The sequence below is a fragment of the Lepidochelys olivacea genome (genome assembly GCF_965140295.1).
Source record: "Lepidochelys olivacea isolate rLepOli2 genome assembly, chromosome: 14".
Taxonomy (NCBI): Eukaryota; Metazoa; Chordata; order Testudines; family Cheloniidae; genus Lepidochelys; species Lepidochelys olivacea.
The window spans coordinates 2,118,238-2,144,866 of NC_140424.1; the positions used below are offsets into that span (position 1 = coordinate 2,118,238).

The window sequence follows — 26,629 nt, forward strand, 5'->3', positions numbered from 1 at the left end:
CCACCTCTGGCTGCAGGAGGTGCTGTTGGAGCCACCGCAGGAAGAGCTGCAGCGAGAAGTGCCTTCAGCAGGAGATCGGCACAGAGCTTAGCTTGTGCGTAAGCCGAGGGCGTTCTCCCGGCGACTTTATTGAGACCATGTATTTGACAGCTTTCTGGTTGGCTGCAGTCCAGCGCTGCCTGTTGCCGGGTGCAAAGACTCCGCACTGGAGGAGGAAAATGTCCGTTTGAGCTTCAGGGGCAGATGCTGTTTTGACACACACAGCACACGCCAGTTCTGTGAATGGGGGGTGGGACCAGCCCATCTCTGGTTGCTGCCCCGCCCCGTGCTAGATGGAGGGCGAAGGGAGCTCTGGAGTGGCTGTGGGGTCGCGCTGCGGACCCTGGAGCCGGGGGGCTGCATGTTTAGGCACTTGATGTCTCATCTGGCAGACGAGCTAGCTGTTCCCTGGGGGTTCTGGGGCTGCATCAGGCTCTGGGGAGGAGCCGAGGGCCAAGCAGGACCTGGGGCTGGGCTGGCGTAAGGAATGCAGACTCCAGCAAGGTGAGGTGGTGACTCACAGTTCATTGTAAAGTGGCTGGCACTGGGGGCTCAGTTTTTCTTCTAAGACGCCATCTGGGGCACACACCCAAGGGTCGTTAGTGTCCCACTGCCACTTCAACAGATCGGCTTTGAGCAGCTCCAAGACCCCGGCGTACCGGGAGTCGGAGGCCAGATTCCGGCTCTCGGTGGGATCGCTGCTCCGGTCAAACAGCTCCCAGCGCTCCCTGTAATAGTACCGGTGTAGGGTCTTGGTCCAGTGGGTCGGCTGCCTGGCTCTGGTCCGGTTGAGCAGATCCTGGAAGGTTGCCGAGAGATAGAAGTCCTGGTCGATAGGGAAAGGCATCCGGAAGTTGAGGTTATGGATCAGGCGGAACTGCTGGTGCTGGATAGCCCGCATGGGGTAGTACATGGTGACCTCGTGGTGGCTCTGGCTGCTGAAGGCCGTGACCCAGGGCGGCTCTGACAGCAGGGCTGGCAGGAGCGATTTCCCGGTGAGCTGGACTGTCTTGGTGCCAAAGATGCTGTAGCTGGGATAGGGGATGGCGAACCAGTCCAAGATGGTGGGCGTGAGATCTGGAGAGGGGAAAAGTGGGCAACGTCCACAACTGGCAAGTGGAGTGGGGCAGAACAACCACTGAAAGGAGACTCAGTCCCCGAGACCAGAGGGGGCAGAACCCAGTGGGAGGATGGAGGCCGAGGATGGAAGGAATTGCAGCTGGGGCCTGCGGGAGTAAGGGGGGCTCCCTGCCATTCTGGTGGAGCCACCAGGGAGAGTCAGTCACCGGCATGAGCCGCTGGAGGACAGGGCTCCTGGGCCTCTCTCACTGCCCCTTTCGTCTCTTTCCACTCCCACCCTCACTCTTTTGCTCGGCTCCTCTTGTGGGGGAACAGCCTCCTGCTTCCTGCCCCAACGCCCTTTTCTCCTTCACACCCACTTCCTCCAGGCATCCCTCCTGCACTGATCCGCCCACCTTGCTGCAGCCCTGAGCCGTTGTCCCCTGTTGGCTTGTGAGCCCTCTGGAGCTGGGGCCGGCCCTGTACATCCATGGGGTCACCCACCTATCCCACAGTCCCCTCTCCCTGGGGGCGGGGCACCTTCATGCTCTCAAACTCCGCCCTCCTCTTTCCGGCACCAGACTCGTTCCTGTGGACTGGGGATTACACGGCTCTCTCTCTTTGGGAAAGACAAGCAAATCCATCCAGCGGGGAGAGAGTCGTCTTTTGGGCTGAGGAGCCAGGGCTTCACCCCCAGCCATGCCCGTGGTGTGAGCATAGGCGGGGGGATGACAACCCATGATTTGGCATCGCTCTACTCAGCACTTTATGGGGGGGCCCCAACCCAACTCCCCTAATGACCCCTGCCTCGGCCTAAGCCCCAGAGGGAAAGTGACCGCTCTTACCCAACAGGCTGGCATAAGCCTGGCTGACCTGCCCCCAGCGCTCAGTGTGTTCGGGGGAGGAGACCAGCATGGGCTCCGCAGTGCCTGACCAATACAGGTTGGTCCTGCCGCTGGGGAAGGGGATGCCGTTGTCGGAGGTGTAAATCACCAGCGTGGAGTTGTGCAAGCCGGTGCTGCGCAGCTCCTCCAGGACCAGCCCGATCCCTGCGTGCAGAGAGAAGAGCAGAGCTGTGCGGCTGCTGGGGGGCACCTGAACGTTCACCCAGCAGGAGGGCTGCCTCCATCCCAGCCCCCCACCCCAGCTGAGGATGGATTTTCTCCCCGCACCCAGCAAGACCCTGCGCTGGGGGCTCAGGCCCCCACGTCCTGCTGCCTGACCCCAGCTGGTACTTGCCTTGGTCCATGCGCCCGATTGTTGTGTACTGGGCGGCCAGGTCAGCGCGAGCGGCTGGAGTGTCTGGAACGAAGTACGGGAGCTGCGGGGGGAGGAAAAGCAGCAACTGCTCAGCGCTGGAGGCTCCAAGAGCCGTGGGGGTGGGAGACAGGAGGCGTCAGAGCTGAACTGAGGACAGAGCCCCTGCCAGTGACTGTGGCTCCATCTCTGTGCTCAGGGCTGCTCCCCTCCTAACCCCACTCACCCCCCGGAACTCCTTGCAGGGTGGAAGGGCCAGGGTCACCCCGAGACACCCCACAGCTTTGCTTGCAGGAGCCTTCTTCCCCGCTCTGCTGCCCAGCTCTGGCCTGGAGCGTGGGGAACTGGTTCCCAACAGACCTGTCCTACCTGCACGTGCTCTGGGCTGTACGACTGGGGCTTCCAGTCGGGGATCCAGCCCATGCCGCTCTCGCCATTGCCAAACTTCTCACAGAAGGCCCCGTACTGGGGCTGGGAGTGGCCGCAGCGATGGGGATCATGGAAGGCGATGTACAGGAAGAACGGCCTGGAAATCCCGAGAGAAGAGCTTGTGACTGCAGCGCTCGGGAGAGGCTGACAGCCCGGGCTGAGCAGGAAAGGGTTGCTCAAGCATGGCCTGATGCCTCCCACAGACCCCAATCCTAACCCTAGCCCTGGCCCACCATCCTGACCTGCCACTAGCTCACGGCAAACAATGGGCTCCAACCAAAGCCTGGGGCTACCTGCACAGAGAAACGTCAGCTCATTTCACTTGAGATGAATTGGGACTTGAAGACAAGCCTTCAGAGCTGCAAAGCTGGTTCCCATAGAGCCTCTGAGGGTCCCCCAGGTGAGCTGGTAACCCGATGGAAGGTGCTGACGGCTACATCTCCCTGTAACTCAGGCACGGGGATACTCTGTGCATCAGGATGAGGGTGCTAGGAGGCAAGGTTGCTCAGTCCCAGAGAGAATCCTGCGGCGGGGTGTGCAGGGCCTCACCTCTTATCCTGGCTCTGCAGGAATTTCCGGACAAGCAGTTTGATCCGGGTGATGTTTCTGCCCACCTGCAGCACAGAGCCGTTCTCCTCAGTGTATGCGAAATCAAAGGGATACACCGTCTCTGGCCCAACATGCTTCTTCCCAATTATCCCTGCAGAAGAAAGAGCCCCAGCAGGTCAGGAGCAAGCATGTGAGCAGGCAGTTAGAACAGAGGATGCTGCTTCGGTCTTTCAATGCTCCCCCGGGGCATGGTTAGGAACTGCCCTGCTCTGATGCTTGGGGCAGCAGGGAAACACTGGCTTGCACAACCAAACCTGGCCTATAGATGCCTGATACAGAAGTGAAAGTGACTAGTCTGGGCAGAAATGCAGAGTCAGTGCCCCAACTGGGGGGTGGGAGCAGGGTCCTTAAAAATTGACGAATAAAAAAAAAGAGAAATTTTTAAATTAAAATTGGATTTTTAAAATTTAAATTAAATCCAGGTTTGATTTAAAAAACAGACCTATTTAAAATTAAATTGATATTGACAATCTATGTTAAGGCCTAAACTTATTGTCTATTAAAATAATGTAAATTAAATTTAAAAAGTAATATTTAGCAATTCATGTTTGCATCCTTCTGGTTAGCAAAACGAAGCACCAAACGTAGCACAAAGGCTGCACAGTTAGCTGCAAATTGACGTTTGAATGGTTACCAACCAATGAAAATCAACCTTTCTTTAGGAAAATGAGAGGAGGACAAAGGCAAAGCAAGGTTAAAATTGTGATTTAAATCGAGGTTTCCTGCTTGCTGATTTAAATCATGACTAAATCAGTGATGTCAATCCCTTTGATTTAAATAGCGTGTGTGCGTGTCTCTTAACGAAACCTGTGTCGTGGGGCAGTATCTTGGCACACGGTTAACTGCCCAGCTCTCACAAGAGAGGGGTTCAGTGAGATCAGTGTGGGAAGGGAAGGGGAATGGCTTTACACACGCTTCCCCTCCCCTCTCTTCCCAGCACCCTGGCTGTTTACCTGTCCGGATATGTGCCTGGCTGAGCAGCAGGGGAAGACTCTGCACCTTGTCAAAAGAGTTGAAATGGTGCACGTCCTGGTGCAGCCCATACATCCCATTTTGGTGCTGCAAAACAGAGACCAACAATGAGACAAATTGGCCAGAAACGCACGTCCCTGCACCGGCCGCCCTGCAGAGCCAGACCACGTCCGTCTTCAGGTGCCACGGGCAGAGCGCATGCTACCATGGAGGCACCAGACATGGGGACTGGGCAATAGGCCATCAAGGGAAAGTGGGGGAAGACCCATCGCTTAAGCCATGGACAAAGCCCCAGAGCAGGGAGTATAGGGAACGATCCTTGATGGGCCTAGGGACGGACCAGCTGAGCTAAGCTGCTGGACGCCTTACAAATGCGGATGGCCAGTGGCCTCTCCTGAGCGCTAGGAGGGGCCCAGCAAGTGCCTGAGGCAGCAGAGCCAGCGGCTCGGGAAGGCCCTACCTGGGGTAAGCCGGTCAGGATGCTGGCCCTGCTGGGGGAGCAGCTGCTGACGGAGGTGAAGGCGTTCCGGAAGATGAGGCTGCGCCTGGCCAAGGCGTCCAGGTTGGGGGTGTTGATGGCGGAGTTATTGTACACGCCGCTCTCAAAGCCGCCATCGTCCGCTGTGGCCCAGGGAGAAGCAGGACAGGCTGTGAGCTCAGGGACCATGTGGGGAGGCCCAACTGTAGGGGCTCTGATGCCCCAGGGGCTCTGTAACAGGCACTAGAAGGGGGGGGTATTTGTCCCCGCGGCTGGTCCACAGGAGAGGTTAATGAGTCTGCTACAGGTGCCAGCGGGGAGACTGTCCTCTAGCTCACGGGGCTGATGCTCATGCGTCTGTTCTGCGAGCCTGAGTTCAAATCCTGCCATGGGCCCTGCAGCGTCCAGTTGTAGGGAACCAGGCGCAGAGCCCCTCACTGCACTCCGCTCCCGCTGCTCAGGCAGTTCCTGTCTGCAGCCAGGGGCTGCAGCCAGCGGGGACCCTGCAGTTAGTCAGAGCAGTGACTCCGGAATCCCCTCCTTGCAGCTGCTCCCATGGGTGAGAGTCACCGCTAATGATTTCATGGCCACTAGGAGCTTCTCTAGGGGGCTCCCCATGGTCTGGCTGCCTGTGTCCAGGTGCCAGGGGAGTCTGGTTTAGGGGCTGGTTGCTGTTCTCAGGGTCTGGGTGCCAGGTGCCCGTGCCCAGTCCAGGAGCCATCCCTAGGGCCTGGACGCCAGTGGGCCCGGCCTGGTGGTGGCCCTGCTCCCAAAGGGGCCAGGGTGTCCGGTCTGGGGGCTGACCCGTTCCCCAGGGGCCAGGGGGTCCGGTCCGGGGGCTGACCCGTTCCCCAGGGGCCAGGGGGTCCGGTCCGGGGGCTGGCCCCGCTCCCCAGGGGCCAGGGGGTCCGGTCATGGGGCTGACCCCGCTCCCCAGGGGCCAGGGTGCCCGGTCCGGGGGCTGGCCCCGCTCCCCGCGCCCCCCGGGCCGCACTCACCCACGATGAGCAGCACGTGGCGGCCCCGGCCCCGGCCCAGCGCCAGGGCGAGCAGCAGCAGCGCCCAGCGCAGGCCCATGGCGACCTGCAGCCCGGGCCCCTCCCGCCGGCCCGGCCGCTAGCCGGGGAGACCGCCCCACGCCGGCTCCGCCCCGGCGCGTCACAGGAGCCGGGCCGGGGTCCGGGCGCCCGGCGGCGGCGGCGGCTGGGGCGGGTGAGTGCGGGGCCGGGGCCGGGGCCGGGGCGGGACGTGCGGGGCGACCCTCGGGGGCCGGGGCAGCCAGAGCTCTCCAGGCCCCCCGGGCGCCTCCTCTCCTGCCCTCCGACCCCGCGGGGTGCCCCCCACCCCGGGCGTTGCGTACCGCAGAGCAGCCCCTGTCCAGCAGCTCCGGCCGGGAGCCCAGAGACCTTGGGGTGCTGCCGCCGCACCCCCTGGCTCGACGTGGTTCCATGAGAGCCAGGGTTTGACCGTGCGGATCAATGGCTCTTAGCCTCCCCTCGCGGTACACATTGTTCCGGTGCTGCGGGCAGGCGCCTCGCCCTGCTCGGGCTCTCAGAAGGACACGGGGTTGGACCCATGGTCCGTCTAGCCCAGGGTCCTGTCTCCCACACTGGCCCCTGCCCCGTGCTTCAGGGGGAGCGAACAGAACAATCATCCAGGGATCCCTCAGTCCCCTGGGGTCCAGTCCCAGCCTCTGGCAGTCAGAGGCTGAGGGACACCCAGAGAATGGGGTTGCGTCCCTGACTGTCTTGGCTCATAGCTATTGATGGACCTGTCCTCCGGGAACTTACCTCATTTTTTTAACCCAGTTGTACTTTTGGCCTTCATCACATCCCCTGGCAAAAGTCCCACTGGGTGACGGTGTGTGGTGTGAAGCAGTGCTTCCTTTTGTTTTAAACCTGCTGCCTATGTATTTCATCAGGTGACCCCTGGTTCTTGTGTTATGTGAAGGAGTAAATAACACTTCCCTATTCGCTTTCTACATCATAATGTACATGATTTTATAGACCTCTATCATATCCCCCCTGAGTCACCTCTTTTCTCAGCTGTACACTTCCAGTCTTTTTGATCGCTCCTCCTATGGAAGCTGTTCCAGACCCCCGATCATTTTTAAAAAAAGAAAAGGAGGACTTATGGCACCTTAGAGACTAACCAATTTATTTGACCATAAGCTTTCGTGAGCTACAACTCACTTCATCGGATGCATGAAATCGGATTCATTTTTGTTGCCCTTCTCTGTACCTTTTCCAATTCTAATGTATCTTTGTTGATATTCCTGTGTGAAATGAGGTTTGTTGTGTCCCTCAGCGTGGGTCTTTGTCACCTTGCGCAGGTGGAGAGGTGTATGCAGCCTGTCCCTGCCGCGGATCCAGCTAGCACTGACTGTTCTTCCTCTGTTCTCGGCCCTTGGCTTTCTAAAATAATCAGAGCAAACTAGGCCCTGCTGGGCGACTTACTGCCCAGACCCATGTGCTGGGCATTTCTGGGAACGGGGCGGAGGCTCCTTCTTTCTTTGCAGCCTCATGTAAAAACTCTCTATTTCCTTCTCTTTGCCAAAGAGAGAGAGAGAGAAACCCGTTGAGCAGCACTCTGCCCAGGCCGGCTCCTTGGGACCCACTCCCTGCCCTGGAGTGCAGCTCGCCAGTGTCCCTCTGGGAAAATGTTCCAGGAGAGGGAGCTAGAGTCCATGGGGGGCAGAAAAACTCCACCCAGCAAGTTCTCTGCACTTGCCCCCAGGGCCAAGGCTCTGCCTTAGGAGACCTCAGCAGCTGAATGGAGGAGGTGGAGGCGTCCCTCAGTCTGGGCCTTAATAGGAGCCTGGAAGGAGAGGAGTCCATCGGTGGGTGCTATAAATGGACAGACAGTGCCCCGTGCATCCCTGCCCGGCCTAGGCCGAGTCTCTGACCCTCCTTCCCATGCAGGTATGTTGGCGAACCAGAGAACTCCACTGAACAGTGCTGCTGAGGAGACTGTCTTCTCCCGGTCACCATGTCCCCTGAGATCGTTGCAGGGGATTCTAGTGGCGCCCTGACAGACCCAGCTGAGCCTGGAGCGTGGTACACACTGGTCTGAATTCCCAAGAAAGCTGCTATGGCAGAGCGGGACCGAGAGGCCCCCGAGCGATGCTGCTCCTACTGCACAGTGCAGAGGAGGCTCCCTGTCCTCAGGTGGCTGCCCCAGTATTCTCTGCAGTGGCTGCAGCTCGATCTCATCGCTGGCGTGACCGTGGGCCTGACTGTCGTGCCGCAAGCACTGGCCTATGCCGAGGTGGCCGGCCTGCCAGTTCAGGTGGGTTGATTGATTCTAGAGCTGGAGGGTTGTGCCGGGGGGGGGGGGGGTGGAAGCAGCTGTTGCAAGTTCCTTTGCAGAGTCATCTCGAGGCAACCAACACGTATTGTTTCCCCTCCTCTTTTCACAAAGGGACCCCAATGCCTCAGTGCTGCGGACACTGAGAAGTACATCCCTTGGGCTGTCCCTGGCATAGGCGTGTGCTGATCTGATCAATGCAGGCTCCTCACCTGGCCATACATACAGCCAAGCTTAGAACTCACTCATTCCATGTGCGAGTAAGTCTACAGTGTCCTCTTTATAGCACCTGCCCCCAACGCCACTACAGGCTGGATGTTCCCCAGCTGCAGTAGCTAAATGTCCTGTGGTACTGGAGGAGTCTCCCCGTCACAGCACAGAGGATATTGTAAATACTGCCACACAGTAAACCTCAATGTTTTAATGGTAGCCACTGCAAAAATGCAGAGTTTTGAGCATTATAAAGGGGGCACTGTTCACAGTGAGGGCGATTACAGTGGAGGGAGGTGCTTACATATCCTGGCAGAATGCTGAAGATTGTAACAGCAGGGGGGCTGGGTGGGTGTTAGCGAGGCAGTAACACGTGGCAAGGTGAGTGGCAGGGCACACTGGGGGGCTGAAGGCAGGCAGCCTCCTGGGACTGGCCACGTTCCTCTTTCAGAAAGTGTGTGGTACAGATATCGGGGTGACGAACACGTGACAGACATTTCTTCCAAAGATTGCCCAATACATTCCCCTGGGATACTTCCCTGGCCAGACCCTTTGCTAACCAATCACAGCCATCCTTTCAGAATGCCCCGGTCCTGGCATGGTCAGAGCAGGTTCCCAGGTCACTGTGATTCTGGCGCTGAAGGCTCTGTTTGTTCCTGTGCAGTACGGTCTCTATTCCTCCTTCATGGGCTGCTTTGTCTACTGCCTTCTGGGGACCTCAAAAGATGTGACGCTGGGTCCAACGGCCATTATGTCGCTGCTGGTCTCTTCCTATGCGTTCCATGACCCTGCCTATGCCATCCTGCTGACCTTCCTGTCAGGCTGTATCCAGCTAGCCATGGGTCTCCTGCACCTTGGTGAGATGCTGCGGCCATGTTAGGCCTTGTTTTTGTATGACGCTTCTCATTCTAGCCACTTGTCCCCACAAGAAATGTCTGCTGTTGTCCAGCTCTGATTTGTAAAGCCTTGCACTCTGCATGTGTGTGCATGCTGCAGTCTGTACCTAGGAGAGCAGCTTCCTTATAGCAATTTCCATCCTTTGCAGGTTTCCTACTGGACTTCGTTTCCTGCCCCGTCATTAAAGGGTTTACCTCGGCCGCTTCGGTCACCATTAGCTTCAACCAGGTCAAGGTAGGACCTTCTCCTCCCTGTGGCTTCTCTATTTCTTTAGTTTAACTTGCCCAGTGGCCTAATGCAGCCTTGCAAAATTGTCATAAAAATTCACTGGCCCAGCTGCACATTCTGTTTAGCTTGGCGCCGTGATATCAGTGGAAACATGAAGGATACTTCACTGGCCCCTCAAACAAACAAGCAAACAGGGTTGCGCCAGATAAGCGCACTAGAAGGATTTTGCAAGGTTGGTGTGATGGGGTGAGTGCCCTGCACTGCCATGCTAGTGACCCATAGTGGGTTCCTCGTTCCCTCCCTCCCTCCCTCCCGGAGCTGAGATTGTGCTCAGTGCTAGGGCAAGTGGAGGTGATGTTCTGCCCATTGGCTGGGGGACCTGGTCATTACGCTGTGTGGACTAAGCTTTGTTTGCTTCCTTTGTCAATACACTGTCCTCCTCTCGGGTGATGCGGGGGTTATGGGGGTGCTGCGGAGACAATCAGTATCCTCTGACCGCTGTGGTGGGTGATTTTTCTCTACGGGGAGGGATGTGGGGGGCTGGGATTGGCTGTGAGGTTTGACTGGTCCACGGCTTGGCCAATCCTCTTCATTCCTTGTGGTGATTTTAGGTATTGCCACATTTCCTTTGTGGTTGACTGTAATCAGAATGGGATGTGGGTCAGCATATGCTTTGCAAGGCGCCAAACAACAGAAATCATCAGCTAATCTCTTATGGTTTTATCAAGTGCTCTTTCTGGGAGGAACCTCTGAGTTCTTTTAGCCACATTCACTGTCAGCCTCTGGTGACATGTGAGAACTCGAGAGGAGGCAGCTGGACAGTCGTGGGTCAAGGAAAGCATCCCAGTTTGAATACCACGTTTGGGAGAGCCTGTCTGCTTGCATGGGAAGCAGGACTCTGTCTCCATGGGGCAGGGGCTGCCTCAGCACCAGACATCTGGGAGAATGGGACCTGTCTCCCCACTGAGCCGCCAAAGTTTCCTAGGGGTGGAGGAAGGATCTGGAGAAAATTCCTTGGCCAGAGGTTTGCACACAGCTACGTGGTCTGGTCCCTGATGAAAGCTTCCAGGTAGCAGACACAAAAGACACTGCATGGGCCAGCGCCATGGGGAGGGGAAGGGAGGGGTCCAATCCCATGCGGCTTTGGTCTGTCATTGGGGATACCTGTCAGGTGCATTTGGGAGCTGGGGCTATGCTGGTCTTTCATGGGGCCTTTGTTTGTTTGCACAGAACATCCTGGGGCTGCACAACATTCCACGACAGTTCTTCCTGCAGGTGTATCACACCTTCCAAAGAATCGGGGAGACCAGGTCAGCAGACATCTCTGTGCTCTTCCTTGATCGTTCCTTCCACCAGCATCCTGGCGTGGCTGGTGTGGAGGTGGGGGGAACGCAGGGCTGGGAAAGGCACCGTGAGTATAAGGTGCAGCTGCCTGCTGCGTCCTCTGTCAGGTCACACTGGGCACAAGCAGACTCTGCCCAGTGCCCTGTGCCAGCATGAAGCTACACTCCATGCCCTCCATCATGTTGGATTGGTTTGGAGCGTGAGGATGCATGGGGTCAGCCTGACAGTTCATGGCCTCTCCCGTTGCCGGGGTGGGGGAGGATGGAGCGGAAAATGGAGCTATGAATTGTCTCCCCGCCCAGTCCCATCGGTAGAGCAGGGCACTGAGCCCGTCAGCGAGTTGCCAGCACCAAGCAGGTACTTGCATGGCTCCCAGTTCAAGCCAGCCCTGGGACGGTCTGTGCCTCACATTGCCCAGGCAGCCCAAGCTTGCGAGCTCAGTTGTCTCTGTGCCCCACCTTGCCCTGCCTCTGTTGGCTGCCCCTGGGGGGAGGAAATTACTGGGTGTAAGGGGCAGATGCTACTCGCTGCTCAGCAGCGCCCCCTCATGGCTCATCTGGGGAATTAGCTCACCACTGTCTGCGCCCCATCCTGCAGTCGGCCAGCACCTTGACCCATTCACTCGGTCTGCAGTCCCCACCTTGCTAGTCAGGAGCCACAGTGCCTCTCCTTTGTTGGTTAGCTCACCAGCCAGACCACCAGCCAGGGTCTCACCAGGGTCTCTCACTATCCTCTGTGCTGACTGCATCACTCCCACAGTGCTTTGTACAGGAACCCAGGCCTCCCCTCTGCACCGGGTTCCAATCTGGGGACCCTTGACCCAGCAGCTCAGGTCTGTTCTCTCAGCCCTCACTGCCCCTTCCCTGGGCTGCTTCCTTCCCCTAGGATCAGGGAGCAGGGCTGCAGGCTTCCTCACTGCAGCCCCCCTCCCTGGCTGTAGAGCAGCCCCATTTGTTTCTGCCCATGTGAGCTTCATCCCCGATTAAGCCTCCTTGGGGCCTAGCTCCCCTCCAGGTGCAGCCGATGGCTAACTGGCCTCTCTTGCTTCCGTTAACCTTCCAGGGCTCATGTGGGGTGAATGCCCCATCACACAAGGTTTGCCCTGTGACTCCACACCCCGGCACAGCCCTGTCTATCCTTGATCCATTTTGGGCAGTGAGGGCAGAGTACATGCCCTTTGCAGCAGTGGCGGTGAGGGGCTGAAATGGGGAATGGTTGTCCCTGGCCAGTTCCGGTTGGAAGTGGATCCTGCTCCACTGATTCCTGTCCGGTTTCTGACCTGGGTCCTTCTCCCTGTTCCCTGAGAACTGATCTGATTGTGGCAGAGACGAGTCTCCTCACTCAGAACTGGAGCCTGGCCTGGCCTGGGCTGGGCCCTTCCCACGAGAGAAAACCTTTTCAGTAGTGATTGCAGTATGTTGCAACATGTCCCGGATTTGGTCTGTTTGCAGGGTTGGGGATGCTCTCTTGGGGCTGGTCTGCCTGGCAGTGCTTGTGGGGCTCAGGGCGATGAAAGGCCACATCCCCAGGGTCCATCGGGTGGAGCTGTTGTCCGTCAGGATCAGTCGTCTTATCATCTGGGCCACAGCAACAGGTTAGTTGACTGCCCTGCCCAGCTCTGACTTGCTCTTCCCCATGGCAGCACCGTAAGGTCCCGGACTTGTGCCAGGGTCACAGGGTGATGAGGAGAAACGAGGAAGAGGAAGAAACAGCACGTTGTGTACCTGCAGCAAATGCCTGCTGGGAGAGTGCTCTGGCCCAGGCTGGCTGTGGGGGGATGTGATGGGCAGGGGGGCCGTTCCCCACTAGGCCCAAATCTGGCCCATGCTGGCAGGGCCCACAAGTTGTTCCAGTAGGACGGCTGCTCAGGGGCCCTTGTGTGAGATGGGTCTGTCCCCCGGAGAGGCAGCGGTCCAAACCACTGTCCTGACCGGCAGCGCCTGGCCCCTTGTGGGCAGCCCCCACAGAAAGGGCCAGGACTGAGTGGAGACTGAACGCCCCTTGCACAGTGGGTCTCTCCAGGGCAGGGCTGAGGCCTGCTGGTGGGAGGTTCGTTCTGCTGCTGCCCCTGCTCTTATGGACAGCAGGCGTCCGCCTGGGCTGGAAAGAGTCCCCAGTCCATGTCCCTCCACTATGCCCATCCCCACTGGGCTTGGAGCGATGCTTTCACCTGGGTAATTTCCTCTCTGATGTAGCTCGCAATGCACTTGTGGTCCTGTTTGCTGGCCTGGTCGCCTACTCCTTCCAGGGGATGGGCTCCCAGCCATTCACCCTCACTGGGGCGACGCCCCAGGGGCTCCCTCCCTTCCAGCTGCCGCCTTTCTCCAAGGCCGAAGCCAACAGCACTGTGTCCTTCAGCGAGATGGTGCAGGTGAGTGGTGGTGGGAGCGGATGGGATCATGCCAGGTTGGTGCTCTAATTCTGTACCGTACCTTTAAATGGCTGAGCAAGCTCGAGAGAGGTGGGATTCCAATGGGAATTGGGGGTTCTCCCCTTTGCCCCTTTCCCTCCAGTTGGGGAGCAGACAGGGCTGGATGCATGGAGCCTTGGGGTGACCTGCCCTCCAGCACGTATGTGCACAGGGCTAGTGGAGCGAGGGGTCCTGTCTACCCTCGCTCGGCTGAGCTGCATCATGGGAGATTTCCTCTTGAGACTCGCACTTCCTGCTGCCCTCAGAGATGGGGGGACAGTGCAGAGGGCACCATCTCCTGCGTCTGCAGCGCTCTCTGCCATGATATTCATGCTGGCCTCTTCCATCCCCTCCCCAGGACCTGGGAGCTGGACTGGCTGTGGTGCCTCTCATGGGCCTGATGGAGACTGTCGCTATTGCCAAGGCCTTTGGTATGGTGTCGGGTCTGCCGTGCTGTGTTTCGGGCTCCCACAGCCTTCGGCCCTCACATGGGGAAGGGTCTGGAGTCAGCTGCCACCGGGCAGCAGTGGGGAAGGCCCCTGGGGTGGGACCTTCCACATGTCAAAGAAAAGCGCTGGGGGTGCAGGAAGGAGGTGCTTGGGGGCTGTCCCTTGGAGTGTAGGGTCAGTGGATGGGGAGGGGGGATCACATGGAACATTCCCCCACAGCTGGGCATTTCCCCCTGTAGTTTATTGCCCTGGTGAGGCAGCTCCTAGGTACCAGAATGCGGTAGGGAGGTTCCCCATGCCCCAAGGCAAGAGCTCAGTGTTGGTAAGGCCTGTTACTGCCCTCCAGGTGAGGGGAATGTGACCTGCAGGGTGAAGGTGGTGAAATGAGCCACTTCTCAGGGGTCCCGTGGAGCCTGTGACAGACGTCATTCCCCCGCAAAGGCTGACTCGCCCCTCCATGCACCCTGCTGTCCCCGCCCCCCCCCCCCCCGGGTGCTGGCACCAGGTTCGCAGGAAGCTCTGGGATAAAGGGGTAGGGAGTTCTGCCTAGTCACCACCTCCTTCTTTCAGCCTCGCAGAACAATTACAGAATCGACCCCAATCAGGAGCTGTTGGCGATGGGTAAGAGCTCAGCCAGGGGGGCGGGGGATTGCCAGGACATGGTGTAAGGGGTTGGGGGGGGACCCTCTCTCCAGCCTGGCTGGGGCAGGGTTGGGAGTCCAGTCTCAGGACTGAACCTGCTGTGGACCCTTGTCTGCTAATTGGAAGGGGCCTTGGTGGTGGCTGCCCCTCACTGAGCTGGAACTGATGGGATGGAGGGCCCACTCTGCCCCCCAACCCAGGCAGCATCTGGACTCCCCTCCTGACTGCACAGTTCACAACATCCCGTCTCTCCCCCCACAACAGGCCTCACCAACCTCCTGGGCTCCTTCGTCTCCTCCTACCCCGTCACCGGCAGCTTTGGGCGGTGAGTAGCACCACTGAGGCTGGCAGCCAGTTCGGCAGGCCAGCCTTGTCAGGGCACGGGGGATCCTTGATAAGGGGCTGGGTGAACCCAGTCAGGGCCTGGGTTTGGATCCCAGCCAGTGGAGAGGGGCCCTTTTCCCTTTGCCCCATGTCAGTGGGCCATGTGTGCTGTAGCTTTGCCCTCACTCCTGCCCCTCATGCCCCCTGCCTGGACCCTCAGGGTTTGCTTTTGTTCCTACCTGGATGATGTATTAGGGTGGGGGGCAAGGGCCTTCCCCAGTGTACTGCATGCCCTGGGGAGGGGCTAGTCTCCGGACAGACAGGAGCTCAGAGTGGGGCCGGTCCCCAGGCCTCCCTCTTATGACACTGAGTCCATCCAGCAGCTCCCCCATCGCACTGGGGAGCTGGAAGGAGCTGGCCTTCGCACGGCCTGTAACGGTGCGTTTGGTTTGTGTTCCAGGACAGCGGTGAATGCACAGACGGGCGTGTGCACCCCAGCAGGGGGGCTGATAACAGGTAGGTGCCCCGCCTTCACCCAGGGACTCCATTGCTGCTTCCCCTGCCATTCCAAGGGCCACCTCTGGGCTCGTCCTTCCCCAGGGTTTTACATCCTGTTCTCCTCGCCCGTGTGAGGCTGGGCTGAGTGTGTGTGTACGGGGAGGAAGGCTGGGGTGTCCCTGCCCTGCCGTGGCTTGGGGTCGGGTGGCTGTGTTTCACCATCTGCCTTGTGTCTCCCCAGGGACCCTGGTCCTGCTCTCTCTGGCCTACCTGACCTCGCTCTTCTATTACATTCCCAAAGCGGCTCTGGCTGCTGTCATCATTTGTGCCGTGGCTCCTATGTTTGACGCCAGGATCTTCAGGACACTGTGGCGGGTTAAACGTACGGGCACCACGAGCAACCTGCTTTGCACACCTGCCTGGGGCTCCGTCTCATCCCCGCAGAGGGCGAATTCCTGCTCTTTGCATGGTTTCACTATAGGGGGAAGTTCAAAGGGATACAGCGCCACTTGCAGGCCGTTACTGGCGATGCTCGGAAAAGGGTGGGATTTGGTATAACCCCACCTGGTTAAAATATCCATGAGGACGGTAATATCTGTCATTGGACCAACTTCTGTGGGGGAGAAAGACAAGCTTCCAAGCTACACAGAGCTCTTTTTCTCAGGCAAGACTCTGCTGGACCTGTGCCCGTTACGCAGGGATCTGAGAGGGCCATTTGATTGTGTGTGCTCCACACCTGAATGTAGCGTAGTTCCCTCCCGCCTCTGAGCGCTCTGTGCCCTGGTGTACAGAAAGACAGATGCCTGTGGGGTGCCCTGGACCAAGAGGGGGCAGTTTAGGTGATAATATTCAGCGCCAAGGCAGCACGTCATGTTTCCAGACTGCTGTAAAACATCCCGTGTCCCAGCCTGGGGATTCTGGCCGGGTGTTCTCCCGCTCACTGACCCAGCTCCAGACTCTGCCCTTCTTGAGATGAGGGCTTTAAGTATCCCCTCCCCTCCCCACATCTCTGGTAGCCCTCATGTGGTGCTTGGCCAGATGTTGGGATTGAAGCACACAGGGAGCCCCAAGATGTTTGGATGTTGTGTTAGCACTGAACCCTGACTTCCTGCACCCCAATCTGAACCCTCTCCCGCCACCGGCAGCCTCCGGCCTGTGATGTGCCACGCGCAAAGGCATCTCCGCTCCCCCTCTACAGATGCAAACGGGCGTCTGTTCCCTCGTCCATTCCCCTTCCCCTGGCTCCACAGGCTGCTGGCTGACGCTGGGGGCTTCGCGGCACAGCTGCCGTGTGGGAGGGTGAACGGATGGGACGAGGCAATGACTGGGGTCTCACTCTCAGGGCTGGACCTTGTGCCGCTGTGTGTGACGTTCCTGCTCTGCTTCTGGGAGGTTCAGTATGGCATCATGGCCGGCATGCTGGTCTCCGGCGTTCTCCTGCTCTACACCATTGCCAGGCCTCGGATCAAGGTGCGGCTCAGACCTCCTTGTGTGGGGTTCAGCTTCAGTGGGGTTCCCTGAGATGTGGGAGGATGTCACTATTGCCATAGGCATCTACCTGGAGCAATAGCTGGGTGCATCGTGTGGCTTCCTCTTCTTCCGATCCTGCCCCATCCCTACTTAACACCCCCATGGCCCTCATCTGCCCCAGCTGTGGTGCAGAGAGACAGTCCAAGAGACGCAAAGAAATGGTTAATGCAGGCAGCTGAGAATGGTGTGGGCAGCATTTCTTAGCACTGATGGTGTTTGATCCCCTCCATTTCCAGTGTGTACACACACACCAGCCTGTCTGTGTGCGGTTGGGGGAGTCATGGGTGTGTGGTGAGAGATGGGGTGAAGGCTCCATCACACGCCCCTTCAGTGTGAGGGACAATGGCTGGCTGTGTTACCTACGCACCCGCCTCCACTGTGAGGGGGACACTGGCTCTGGGCTGAGAATTTGGAGCATGTTACATTACCCAGCGCAGCCACCTCTCATCTTTCCCCTCTTGGTTCTCCTGCAGCTATCAGAGCAGGGGGTGCTTCTCATGCAGCCTGCGAGTGGTCTGCATTTCCCCGCTGTTGAGTCCCTCCGAGATGCCATGCACAGATGGGCTCTGGCAGGTACGGTGCAGTCTACCCTGACTATCAGCCCATCTGGTACAAGCCAAACGCATCCTCGTTTCAATGCTGTAGCTTGTGGACAGCGCTGGTCTCACTGCTGAGCCTCTGAATATGAAGGAGGCCAGAATGGCTGCTCCGCAGGGGGGCCTTTGTCAGCCTTGGAGCTCCTGGATAAATACAACCCCAAATTCAGATCAGCTGCTCAGGCAAATGCCCATGAAGCTGATTCTGAACCTCCTGTGATCAGCCAGCTGGCCCCTGAGAGCCCTCTCCCTGCGGCTTGTAGGGAAGAGATCTTGGGGAAAGCCTGAGTTGGAATTGGACTGGGATTCACCCTGCCTGGGCAGGACCCGTTGATGCAGCTATCAAGGCTTTATCCTTCACTCTCTCTCAGGCTTGTGTGGCCTTCAGCATCCGCCCAGTGTAAATGGCTGGCTGGGTGGGGCAGGATCAACAGAGGCTTGGCGAAACTCGTGCCAACGCTCCAAACTGCCAGGCTCAGAAAGATCAATTCCTGCTTTAAGTTTCCTGCCCAGGTGGCTGGTGAATGTTCTGCTGGAAATGCCAGTGAGGTGACCACATGGTGTTCTTGCCCTCAGTGTCTCCGCCACGCTGTGTCATCCTGGACTGCACCCACGTCAGCAGCATGGATTATACCGTGGTGATGGGATTGGCAGACCTGCTGCAGGAGTTCCGGAAAAGGGGCCTCACCCTGACCTTCTTTGGCTTGCAGGTGTGTCTGGAAAGTAGGGGTGGGCACTGGCTGTCAATTCGGACCAGGGACATGGGCACTTGTCATGCAGCTGCTTCCAAAACCAAGGCTGCTGCCATATTCTCCAGTGGGCTGGTCACCAGACTAGCTCAGTCAAATTTCCTTCCCCAGAGGAAGCTCGAGAACTTGGGGCTGCACTTGCAATTTACCAAGAACCTGAAGCTTGTACCTAACGTGCGACTAACGCAGCTGATATCAGTGCCCATCAGCTCAGATGCAAAATCATGGTCCAGCATGCATTGTGGCCTGGCTGCTCAGGTCAAGATGGAGCATGGCGTCTTGAGACCTGCTGTCCTCATGGGCTGCACCTGCCCACTCAAGAAGGGGGAGGCTGCTCCTACAGTGGCTACAGAATCTGGGGTTCACTCATATGGATCAAGCCGTGGGGAGGGGCTGCAGCTGTCATCTGTGCTGCTCCTACCTAGGGACTGAGCTCTTGGGGTCAACTCGGCCCAGCCTCCCTTCCTGAGCCTCCCAGGATACACATCTGGAAGTCTTTGCTGTCTCTGTGAACGATGGAAGCTGGAATGTCACAACCGCACTCATCCTGTCCCCTCTCCTCAGGGCCATGTTCTCCAAGTCTTGCTGTCTGCAGATCTGGAGGGATTCCAACATTTCCCCAGCCTGGAGGAGGCGGGTAAGTGAGGCCAAGGCCCTGCTCTCTGTAGGGCTGGGAAAGGCTAATATGCCTCTGGCATGGGACCAGCAACAAGTGGTAACCTCCAGAGAAATGCCCCAAGTGTTCAGACTAGGAGCTGCTGCTGCCCGGGGTTCTGGGGAGATGGTTGAATTGAATCCCTCTGGTGGTTATCAGAGGAAGCGCTTATGGGGTTAGGTAGATCTGGAGACCCCCAGAAGTGTGTGTGTGGGGGAGGAGGGAGGGGGAGCTGGGGGGGGAGGGGCCTGACTGCCCTAAGAGAGGTTTCAGAGTAGCAGCAGGGTGTTACCATACACACTGTAACGAGAGTGATGGTAACACCCATTGTTGCATGTTCTCTGTGTGTATAAATCTCTCCACTGTATTTTCCACTCAATACATCCGATGAAGTGAGCTGTAGCTCACGAAAGCTTATGCTCAAATAAATTTGTTAGTCTCTAAGGTGCCGCAAGTCCTCCTTTTCTTTTTGCCCTAAGAGAGACTCCTTCTCTTTCTTCCGAGCTGGAATTCAGGCTTTGGAAAGTTAAATGCCCCTGAGTCTGTCATGGCATCTCGGTGGAGCCTAGGCCTTTGCTTTAAATGTCCCCTGTTTTTTGCCTTCCTCTCTCCTTCCCCACCCATGCCACCCCTGCCTCTCCTGCAGAGAAGGGCCATGGAGCAGAACTGGATGGCAGGAGCCGAGTCCTACTTCACAGCGCCAGCGAGAACATGCTGCCAGCGTCAGGGCTCATCCAGTGAGGATTGGCAACCTCTGCCCTTTTGCCCTCCTTGCCTCAGACTGGCACCTCCTGGATGCTCTGGAGAATGGACATGTGCCACCCCGTCTCCACTGCCCTGTGTAGTTCCTAGTGCACTTTAAGGCAATACAGCTGTGGAGAGGGGGACACTCTCACTGGCAATGCTATCTGGTGAGGGGATGAAAAGCCCTCTGGGCTTGTTTCTCCATTGCTGTGTCCCAGGGAGCACTGAGCCATCTGACATTGTAGGAGCCGGTTGCTAGCTGGTGGTGGGAAGCTTAGTGTTTCCTGGGGATAGCACTGCCCCCCCAGGGGAAGGGGACATTGCCTTCTAGGGCCCCTTGTGGCCTCCATGGTTTAGGTTTCCACTGAATCGCCCTGGCTTTTCGGGAAGGTGGTGGTGGCAGCAGGATGAGGTGGAGGGCGTCTGAACACAGTGGGAGGGCTAGCTCAGTGGTTTGAGCATTGGCCTGCTAAACCCTGGGTTGTGAGTTCAATCCTTGAGGGGGCCATTTAGGGATCTGGGGCAAAAATTGGGGACTGGTCCTGCTTTGAGCAGGGGGTTGGACTAGATGACCTCCTGAGGTCCCTTCCAACCTGATATTCTATGATTAACCATGATCAGGGGACAGTTGGAGCAGGGATGGGCAGTGAAGAATCCAGCCAAGCCCCCGATGGTCTATGCAGGCTGCACGGGGAGTATGGGCATTATGGATGCTGCGCCAGATTGAGACCTGGCATGAGCGGATGCAGCCCCGCTGTGGCCCAATGCCTGTCGAGTCTGGCTGGGCTCTCTGGCCAGAGCTGATCTAGGGAGCTTAGTGAGGGCTCTAGCACTTGAGTGACATTATGGACAAGGGAATCCAGAAAGGGAATTATGGGGGTGACATGGTCTGCAAAGGCGTGGAGGAAGCCCAGCAGCGTCTGGGTGGGAGAACTGGGCTTTGGAGGAGGTGCTTTGGGGCACCAGGGCGCAGAATGCTCAGTTCACAGGTGGCTTTTAGCTGTCACCAGCAATAGGACACAAGCTGCCCACTCCCATGCACTGCACCCTCCACAGTGCTCATCCTCCCACCTGCCTGATATCACACACACACACCACCCGCTTCCAGACACAGCTCCGCACATGCCAGAGTCTACAGGCATTGCACGCTGGATCAGCCCCCGGGTCTGTCCCGACGAGTATCCCGTCTCCAGCAGCGGCCAGTACCAGGTGCTTCAGAGGAAGGTGTGGGATAGTCTGCCCCCCTTTGGAAATCTCCTGACTCCCGATGGAGGTTGGCTGGTGGAGGTTCTCTTCCCAAATTCTGCTTTAAGTGTTTATTATTACAACCCTGCATCTTGTTGTTGTTCATATCAATGTCCAACGCCCCTTTGAATTATAGCCTTTCCCCGTTAACGCGGCATTTCAAGGAGACAGTAGCTGTCCTCCGTGACCAAGGACATGTCTCTCCGCTCTAGGAATCAGGGTAATACCTGTTCAGGCCACTGGGAGAAGGAGAGTTTTGAGAATTTCATTTGTAACCTAGACCTCTTGGTTTAGGATTTTTCTATAAAGCTGCTGCCTTCAGCCCCCCAGCGTTGGGGCTGAGCTGGTACGCTGCACTAGCATGGCGTTGAAGCTGCTATCCAAGGCTTCAGAGTCTAATTTCCTTTGAAAAGTAAGTCTCCAGCTGCTGCAGTCGGGGGGAAACCTCACCAAGGTGAGATTAGGGTAACTGAATCTGCAAAGAGCCTGGAGCACTAGCGCTGAGGGGTGAACTGCTCTGCTCAGCTGGGAGGGGCTGTTAACTCGGGTGTCAGGTGAGGATAATTTAAATGTCACCATTGTCAACTATTCCAGTCCCCGTGTAAGGAAGGAGGTGGAGGGGCAAAGCTCTGCACAATGCACTGGGGGTGAATTGTGGTGCATTGGGGAGAGTCTGTCACTGATTGTTCTTCCCCAGTCCAGAATGAGCTGAGTCCAGCAGAGCCTCTGGGCACGTACAAGCCGGAGGAGCCCAGTTGAAATGTTATGTGTTTGCACAATCTGCTGTGCATGCTGTTTCCTTCTGGCCACTCACGTGGGAGCAGCTTATTTTTTGGGTGCAGCCAGCCCAAGTGCTCCTGACTCAGTTCTGAAGGACAATGGAGCTATGGGGGAGGGGATGGCTTTAGTTTTGTAGAGCTGAACTTGTTTCCTCCTGCCCCGGGGTCCTGATTGGGTGCGGCTGACCCCATGAAATACACATTATGCAATGAAAACAGTTACACCCTAGCTAGGTGCACAATCCTCCTTCTCTCTTAGCTGAACCCCGCACCCCCAATGCCCTTCTCCTCCCCATTTAAAAAAAAAAGCCTTTAAGGCAGGGACAAGTCTAGCGCTGTACTCCAGGATCCATCAAGGAGGTCTGTACCAGCTATGGTTGCCCCAGGGCAGATCTATTCCTGTGCCAACCTTGGCTATGGTCTCGGGGGCACTGACCTCTCTGCCTCCAGTTTGGCTGGAGTGGGGGCAGCTGGACTATTTTGCTGCTGTGCAGTTCAAAGCTTTTGTTATACACTGACCCTTCTCTGGACACTCACCTGATTCCCCCCTACCTGGCACCAGGTGGTGTCATTTGCACTTGTGCAAAGCAGGTGTGTGATGCCACTGAATCAGAATTCTCCACTCAAAACAGCAGTTGCATTTGCTGTGCCATGGATCAGGTGTAAATTACAAGACCAGGTGCCCAGCAGTGGGGAGTCAGGCCCACTGCCTGCTTATAGAAGATGAAACCTTTCTGAACGAGCACCTGCTCTGCTCTTCCCTTACGGAAGGTTGTGTTTCCAAGGGGAACGCTCTGTACCATGAACAATAAAACTGTACGATTCCCAAGGACTCAGCCTGTGGCTCTTCCACTCATTGGAGAAATGGTTTCTCTTTTGGACTTGCAGGAATGACTAAACTCCAGGCCCTGCCTGTGACCGGGGAGCCCTATAGGGGCAAGAGATGGAGGGTTCACGGTTACAAGTCTGTACCCAGGGACGTGGCATGTCTCCCCTGTGAGCGAGAGTTCAGTGAAGGGGGCCATGTGCAGTCTGTGCTGAAAGCTAAGAACTTGCTGGTTGTCCTGGTTAGTGGGGGAAGTATGGATGGGAAATATTGTAGGAGTGATGGAACATGGGATGTTGTGTTCCAAAGCTGCTGGAGGGGAAACTGCTCACCTAGGCTGAGGTGGTTTTCAGAGCGAACTCAGTGAAGAGGGAGAACAACTGGCATCTCTCAGCCCAGCTGAGCTTTTACAGTCTAGACAAGGGGCAGGCTCGGGCCCTTTACAGAGCACAAAAGGGGGGAACCTTGGTGCAAACGGTGACAAAATGTCCCAGGTTAGGAGAAGAGACAAAAGGTCTGGAACTGTATAAGAGAATACAGAAGGCCACAGATGGCATCCATTACAGAGGGGACACTCTGCCAGGGCGGCTGTCTCAAGAAACGTGGATGCCAGCTCTCGACTGGCCAAGTGCTGTATGGACGGACTATTGGGTGAGAATTACTTCATGAGACAGGAAAGGAACACAGTTATAAGTAGTGGCTCTAGCTTGCATTTTAGATTTTTCATTTATCTGTAACCAGGAGTTTTCAATCCTTAGACTTACTTCTATTTGACTCTCTGTCTTAAACTTTGTCAGATAAACGTGTTTATCAACTACATGCCGGGTGCTAAGGAGAGTGTTGAGCGGAGGCAAAGCTAGTGAACTGGGGGACTCTGCTTCCTTGGAGGCAGCAAATCTGTGTGCACTGTGTCCAGAAGTTGAGGGCCTGGGCACTCAAGTACAAGGAAGTGGGGTGTACAGACAGGTGGGAGGGACCTGAACCCCAGAACCAGAGCTTAACTGTGGGGACTATTTCCAGAGATATAACCATAGGTAATTCTACTCTGTCCCCTGACTCACTTAAGGAGCCTAAGGGTTGGTATATGCATAATACCAGCCTGCAGAGGGAAGCCTGCAGAGGGAAAGAGTGGTCCTCGTGCAGGTTTCCTTTGAGGATGAGGACTGATAAGTTAGACATAGAGTGATTGCTTTGTGGAAAGTGTTCCCCCTCCTGTCTTTTATCATTTTCCCATCTGAGCTCATTCGAGAGTGTTGTGATTGTCTGGTTTCACCCCTGCCGTTGTTATTGGGATGTTTAGTGTACTGGATGAGGAACACGGCATTTGCTGTGATGCTCAAAGGACCTTTCCCAAACCTGGAGAAGAGCTTTGTGTGGCTGGAACGCTTCTCTCTCTCACCAACAGGAGTTGGTGCCATAAAAGATATGACCTCCCCCACCTTGTCCCTCTCATATCTTGGGACCGACATGCCCACAACAACCCTGCATACAGCACCGTCTGAGCAGGCAGCAGAGAAATGAAACTGAAAGCAGAGAGTTTCAGAGCAGCAGCCGTGTTAGTCTGTAATCACAAAAAGAAAAGGAGGACTTGTGGCACCTTAGAGACTAACCAATTTATTAGAGCATGAGCTTTCGTGAGCTACAGCTCACTTCATCGGATGCAGAGTGAGTTGTAAGTCCCAGAGGCACCCTCTGGTGAGAGCTTCTTTCATTTCTCCCTCCAGCGAGGAAGGATTTAGCAGAAGCTTTCCCTGTTCCCCAAGGGCTGCAGAGGCAGAATGGGACGGGCTGTATCTGCCTGCAGCGGGTAGGGTGACCAGATGTCCCGATTGTACAGGAACAGTCCCGATTGTACAGGAACAGTCCCGATATTTGGGGCTTTGTCTTATATAGGCGCCTATTCCCCTGCCCCGATTTTTCACACTTGTGAACTGGTCACCCTAGCAGCGGGGGTTGTTTTTATGGATATTTCTAGGGTAGAGGATTTTTGGGGGTGTCTGGCTGTTAGATGCACCCAACTGTACCTAACGTAAACTAACACACCTAGAGCAGGGAAAGGGGGTCTCAGACCCATTCCCCACAGCGTGCCCCCTGGTTGTATATTGTTGTCTGCCACTCCCAGAGATGGCAAACTAGATGTGCCTGCAGGGCTGCTGAGCCCATCAGCAAGCAGGCGTAGGCTGACATGAGCTGCATTCCAGACAGAGAGAAGGGCCCTGAGCTCTTTGGAGGGGGTAAGAGAAAGAAATCAGCTATCTCCTCCCCCCAGGCAAACGAGGCTAGACACTGGGGAAGGTCAGGGCTATGCAGCAGGGATGGGTAGGATGCCAGAAGGCACCGCCTGGCCTGGGAGATATGGAGACACCTCTGTAAGTACATCTACATCACAAATGATGCTTTACTCAAACTAGCACAGATGTGCAGCCTGACCAAGGCGTGACCAAGAAGCTATTCAAAACCTTTAGTCTCCTCATGCAGCCGAAGATCTCAAAGCTTTTCACAGTCTTTCATGCACTTATCACACCACCCCTCCGTTTACAGATGGGAAACTGAGACACAGGGAGGTCCAAGGTCACACACAAAACCTGGGAAGACACTGGATTTATGGCTTAGCTTTAATACAATAGTCTGCAACCCCTTAGGTTCCCTTCCCCCCCCCGCCCCCGCCCCCGCCTGTTCTATGACTGCAGAGATGTTAATGGGTCATTTCACATGGAATGGTCCCTTAGAATATCTGCTAACCACTTATGCTAAACAACCTGTTGCAGCGGCTGTGACAGTCCAAGGCCTGGTCTACACTAGGGACTTACATGGGTATAGCTCTCTCTCTCAGGGGTAAATCCACACCCCTGAGGCCAGTTCTATCCTGTAAACTTACAGTGGTATAGCTCTGTCGCTCAGGGATGTGAAAAGTCCACACCTCTGAGCAATGCAGTTGTACCGACCTAACCCCCAGTGTAGACAGCGCTCTGTTGACAGGACGGCTGCTTCTGCGGACCTAGCTATCGCCTCTCACGCAGGTTGGTTAACGAGGGTCTTCACTGAAGCCCTACAGCAGTGCAGCTGCTCCGGCGCATTTGTGCTCCCGCAGCATTTGAAGCGTAGCCCTGCCCTGAGAGACGTATCCGAACTGCGTGAAGCCCAGTGGGGAGGCGGATTATCTATGTCAGTGCCTCTCAACCTTTCCAGACTACGGTACGCCTTTCCGGAGTCTGATTTGTCTTGTGTACGCCCAGCTTTCACCTCACTTAGAAACAGCTTGCTGACAAAATCAGACCTAAAAATACAAAAAAGTGTCCCAGCGCACTATTAGTGAAAAACGATCGACTCTCATTTTTACCAGTTATAAAATAAATCAACTGAAATATAAATAATGTACCTACATTTCAGTTTTCAGAGTAGCAGCCGTGTTAGTCTGTATTCGCAAAAAGAAAAGGAGGACTTGTGGCACCTTAGAGACTAACCAATTTATTAGAGCATAAGCTTTCGTGAGCTACAGCTCACTTCCTCAGATGCATATCGTGGAAACTGCAGCAGGCTTTATATATACACAGAGAATATGAAACAATACCTATTCCCACCCCACTGTTCACATCCGATGAAATGAGCTGTAGCTCACGAAAGCTCATGCTCAAATAAATTGGTTAGTCTCTAAGGTGCCACAAGTCCTCCTTTTCTTTCTACATTTCAGTGTGCCCTATAGAGAGCAGTATACACAAATCATTGTCCCTATAAGATTTCAGTTGGTACCGACTTTGCTAGTGCTTTTTATGTCGCTAGGCAGATACCTGGGTGAGCTGATATCGCCCCAGGGGTACCCGAACCCCTGGCCTGTGCTGAGGGGAGATGCCCTCTCCTAGGCATCCCTAGTGTCTACACTGAAATGCGGCAGCTGCGCCACTGTAGCGACTGAAGGGTAGACATACTCCCAACCCCTTTTCCAGGCCTGGAGAAGAGCTCTGTGTGGACAGAAATTGGTCCAGAACAAGCTCTTCCCTCACCCCCCCTGTGTCTCACACATCCGTGCTAGCAGGCTCAGGGCCTTGGACGCTTCAGACACCAGACATCGGGTAGCCCAGCGCCTGCTCCTGTGTCCGGGCCCTGGGCACCCCGCTGCCTTGCTGCCCGGGACCGTGGCAGGCTCGCCAGGACAGGAGCCCCGCCCGTCCCGCTCGGCGCCGGGTGTCCAGCCGGCTGGGACGCGCCCCGTTAGCGCACGGGCTTCGGCCGGGGGAGCCGCGGCGGGGCGAAGGGACCTGTCCCCACCCCAGCTGCAGCAGCGCCCGGGGGAGCCTGCGGCGGGCGGGGAGCGGGTCCGAGCCGCTCGGGCCGGGGCTGCCCCGCGCTGACGTTC

At 56.6% G+C, this 26,629-nt stretch overlaps 2 protein-coding genes across 5 annotated transcripts; one reads left to right on the forward strand and one right to left on the reverse strand.

Moving 5' to 3' along the window:
• Positions 1 to 92: 92 nt before the first annotated feature.
• On the reverse strand, positions 93 to 5,979 carry SGSH (N-sulfoglucosamine sulfohydrolase). The gene is made up of 8 exons (XM_084646524.1): positions 5,842 to 5,979; positions 4,826 to 4,986; positions 4,347 to 4,452; positions 3,334 to 3,484; positions 2,725 to 2,881; positions 2,338 to 2,419; positions 1,944 to 2,147; positions 93 to 1,116 (listed from the first exon to the last, which is right to left on the reverse strand). Exons 1-8 carry the CDS (start codon positions 5,918 to 5,920, stop codon positions 557 to 559), a joined length of 1,500 nt encoding a protein of 499 aa, XP_084502650.1. The 5' UTR covers positions 5,921 to 5,979; the 3' UTR covers positions 93 to 556.
• On the forward strand, positions 5,388 to 22,281 carry SLC26A11 (solute carrier family 26 member 11). 4 transcript variants are annotated; one of them, XM_084646521.1, is made up of 18 exons: positions 6,017 to 6,055; positions 7,402 to 7,682; positions 7,765 to 8,131; positions 9,024 to 9,216; positions 9,405 to 9,490; positions 10,715 to 10,794; positions 12,280 to 12,422; positions 13,024 to 13,199; positions 13,597 to 13,669; positions 14,258 to 14,308; positions 14,594 to 14,654; positions 15,114 to 15,169; positions 15,393 to 15,533; positions 16,494 to 16,621; positions 17,155 to 17,254; positions 17,854 to 17,987; positions 18,591 to 18,663; positions 19,328 to 22,281. In XM_084646521.1, exons 3-18 carry the CDS (start codon positions 7,934 to 7,936, stop codon positions 19,420 to 19,422), a joined length of 1,788 nt encoding a protein of 595 aa, XP_084502647.1. In that variant the 5' UTR covers positions 6,017 to 6,055; positions 7,402 to 7,682; positions 7,765 to 7,933; the 3' UTR covers positions 19,423 to 22,281. The 4 variants fall into 4 exon arrangements, with proteins under 4 accessions (XP_084502648.1, XP_084502646.1, XP_084502647.1 ...); XM_084646522.1 differs by lacking the exons at positions 6,017 to 6,055; positions 7,402 to 7,682 and adding an exon at positions 5,388 to 5,402; XM_084646520.1 differs by lacking the exon at positions 7,402 to 7,682 and having other exon boundaries at positions 5,926 to 6,055.
• The last annotated feature ends 4,348 nt before the right edge of the window (positions 22,282 to 26,629 follow it).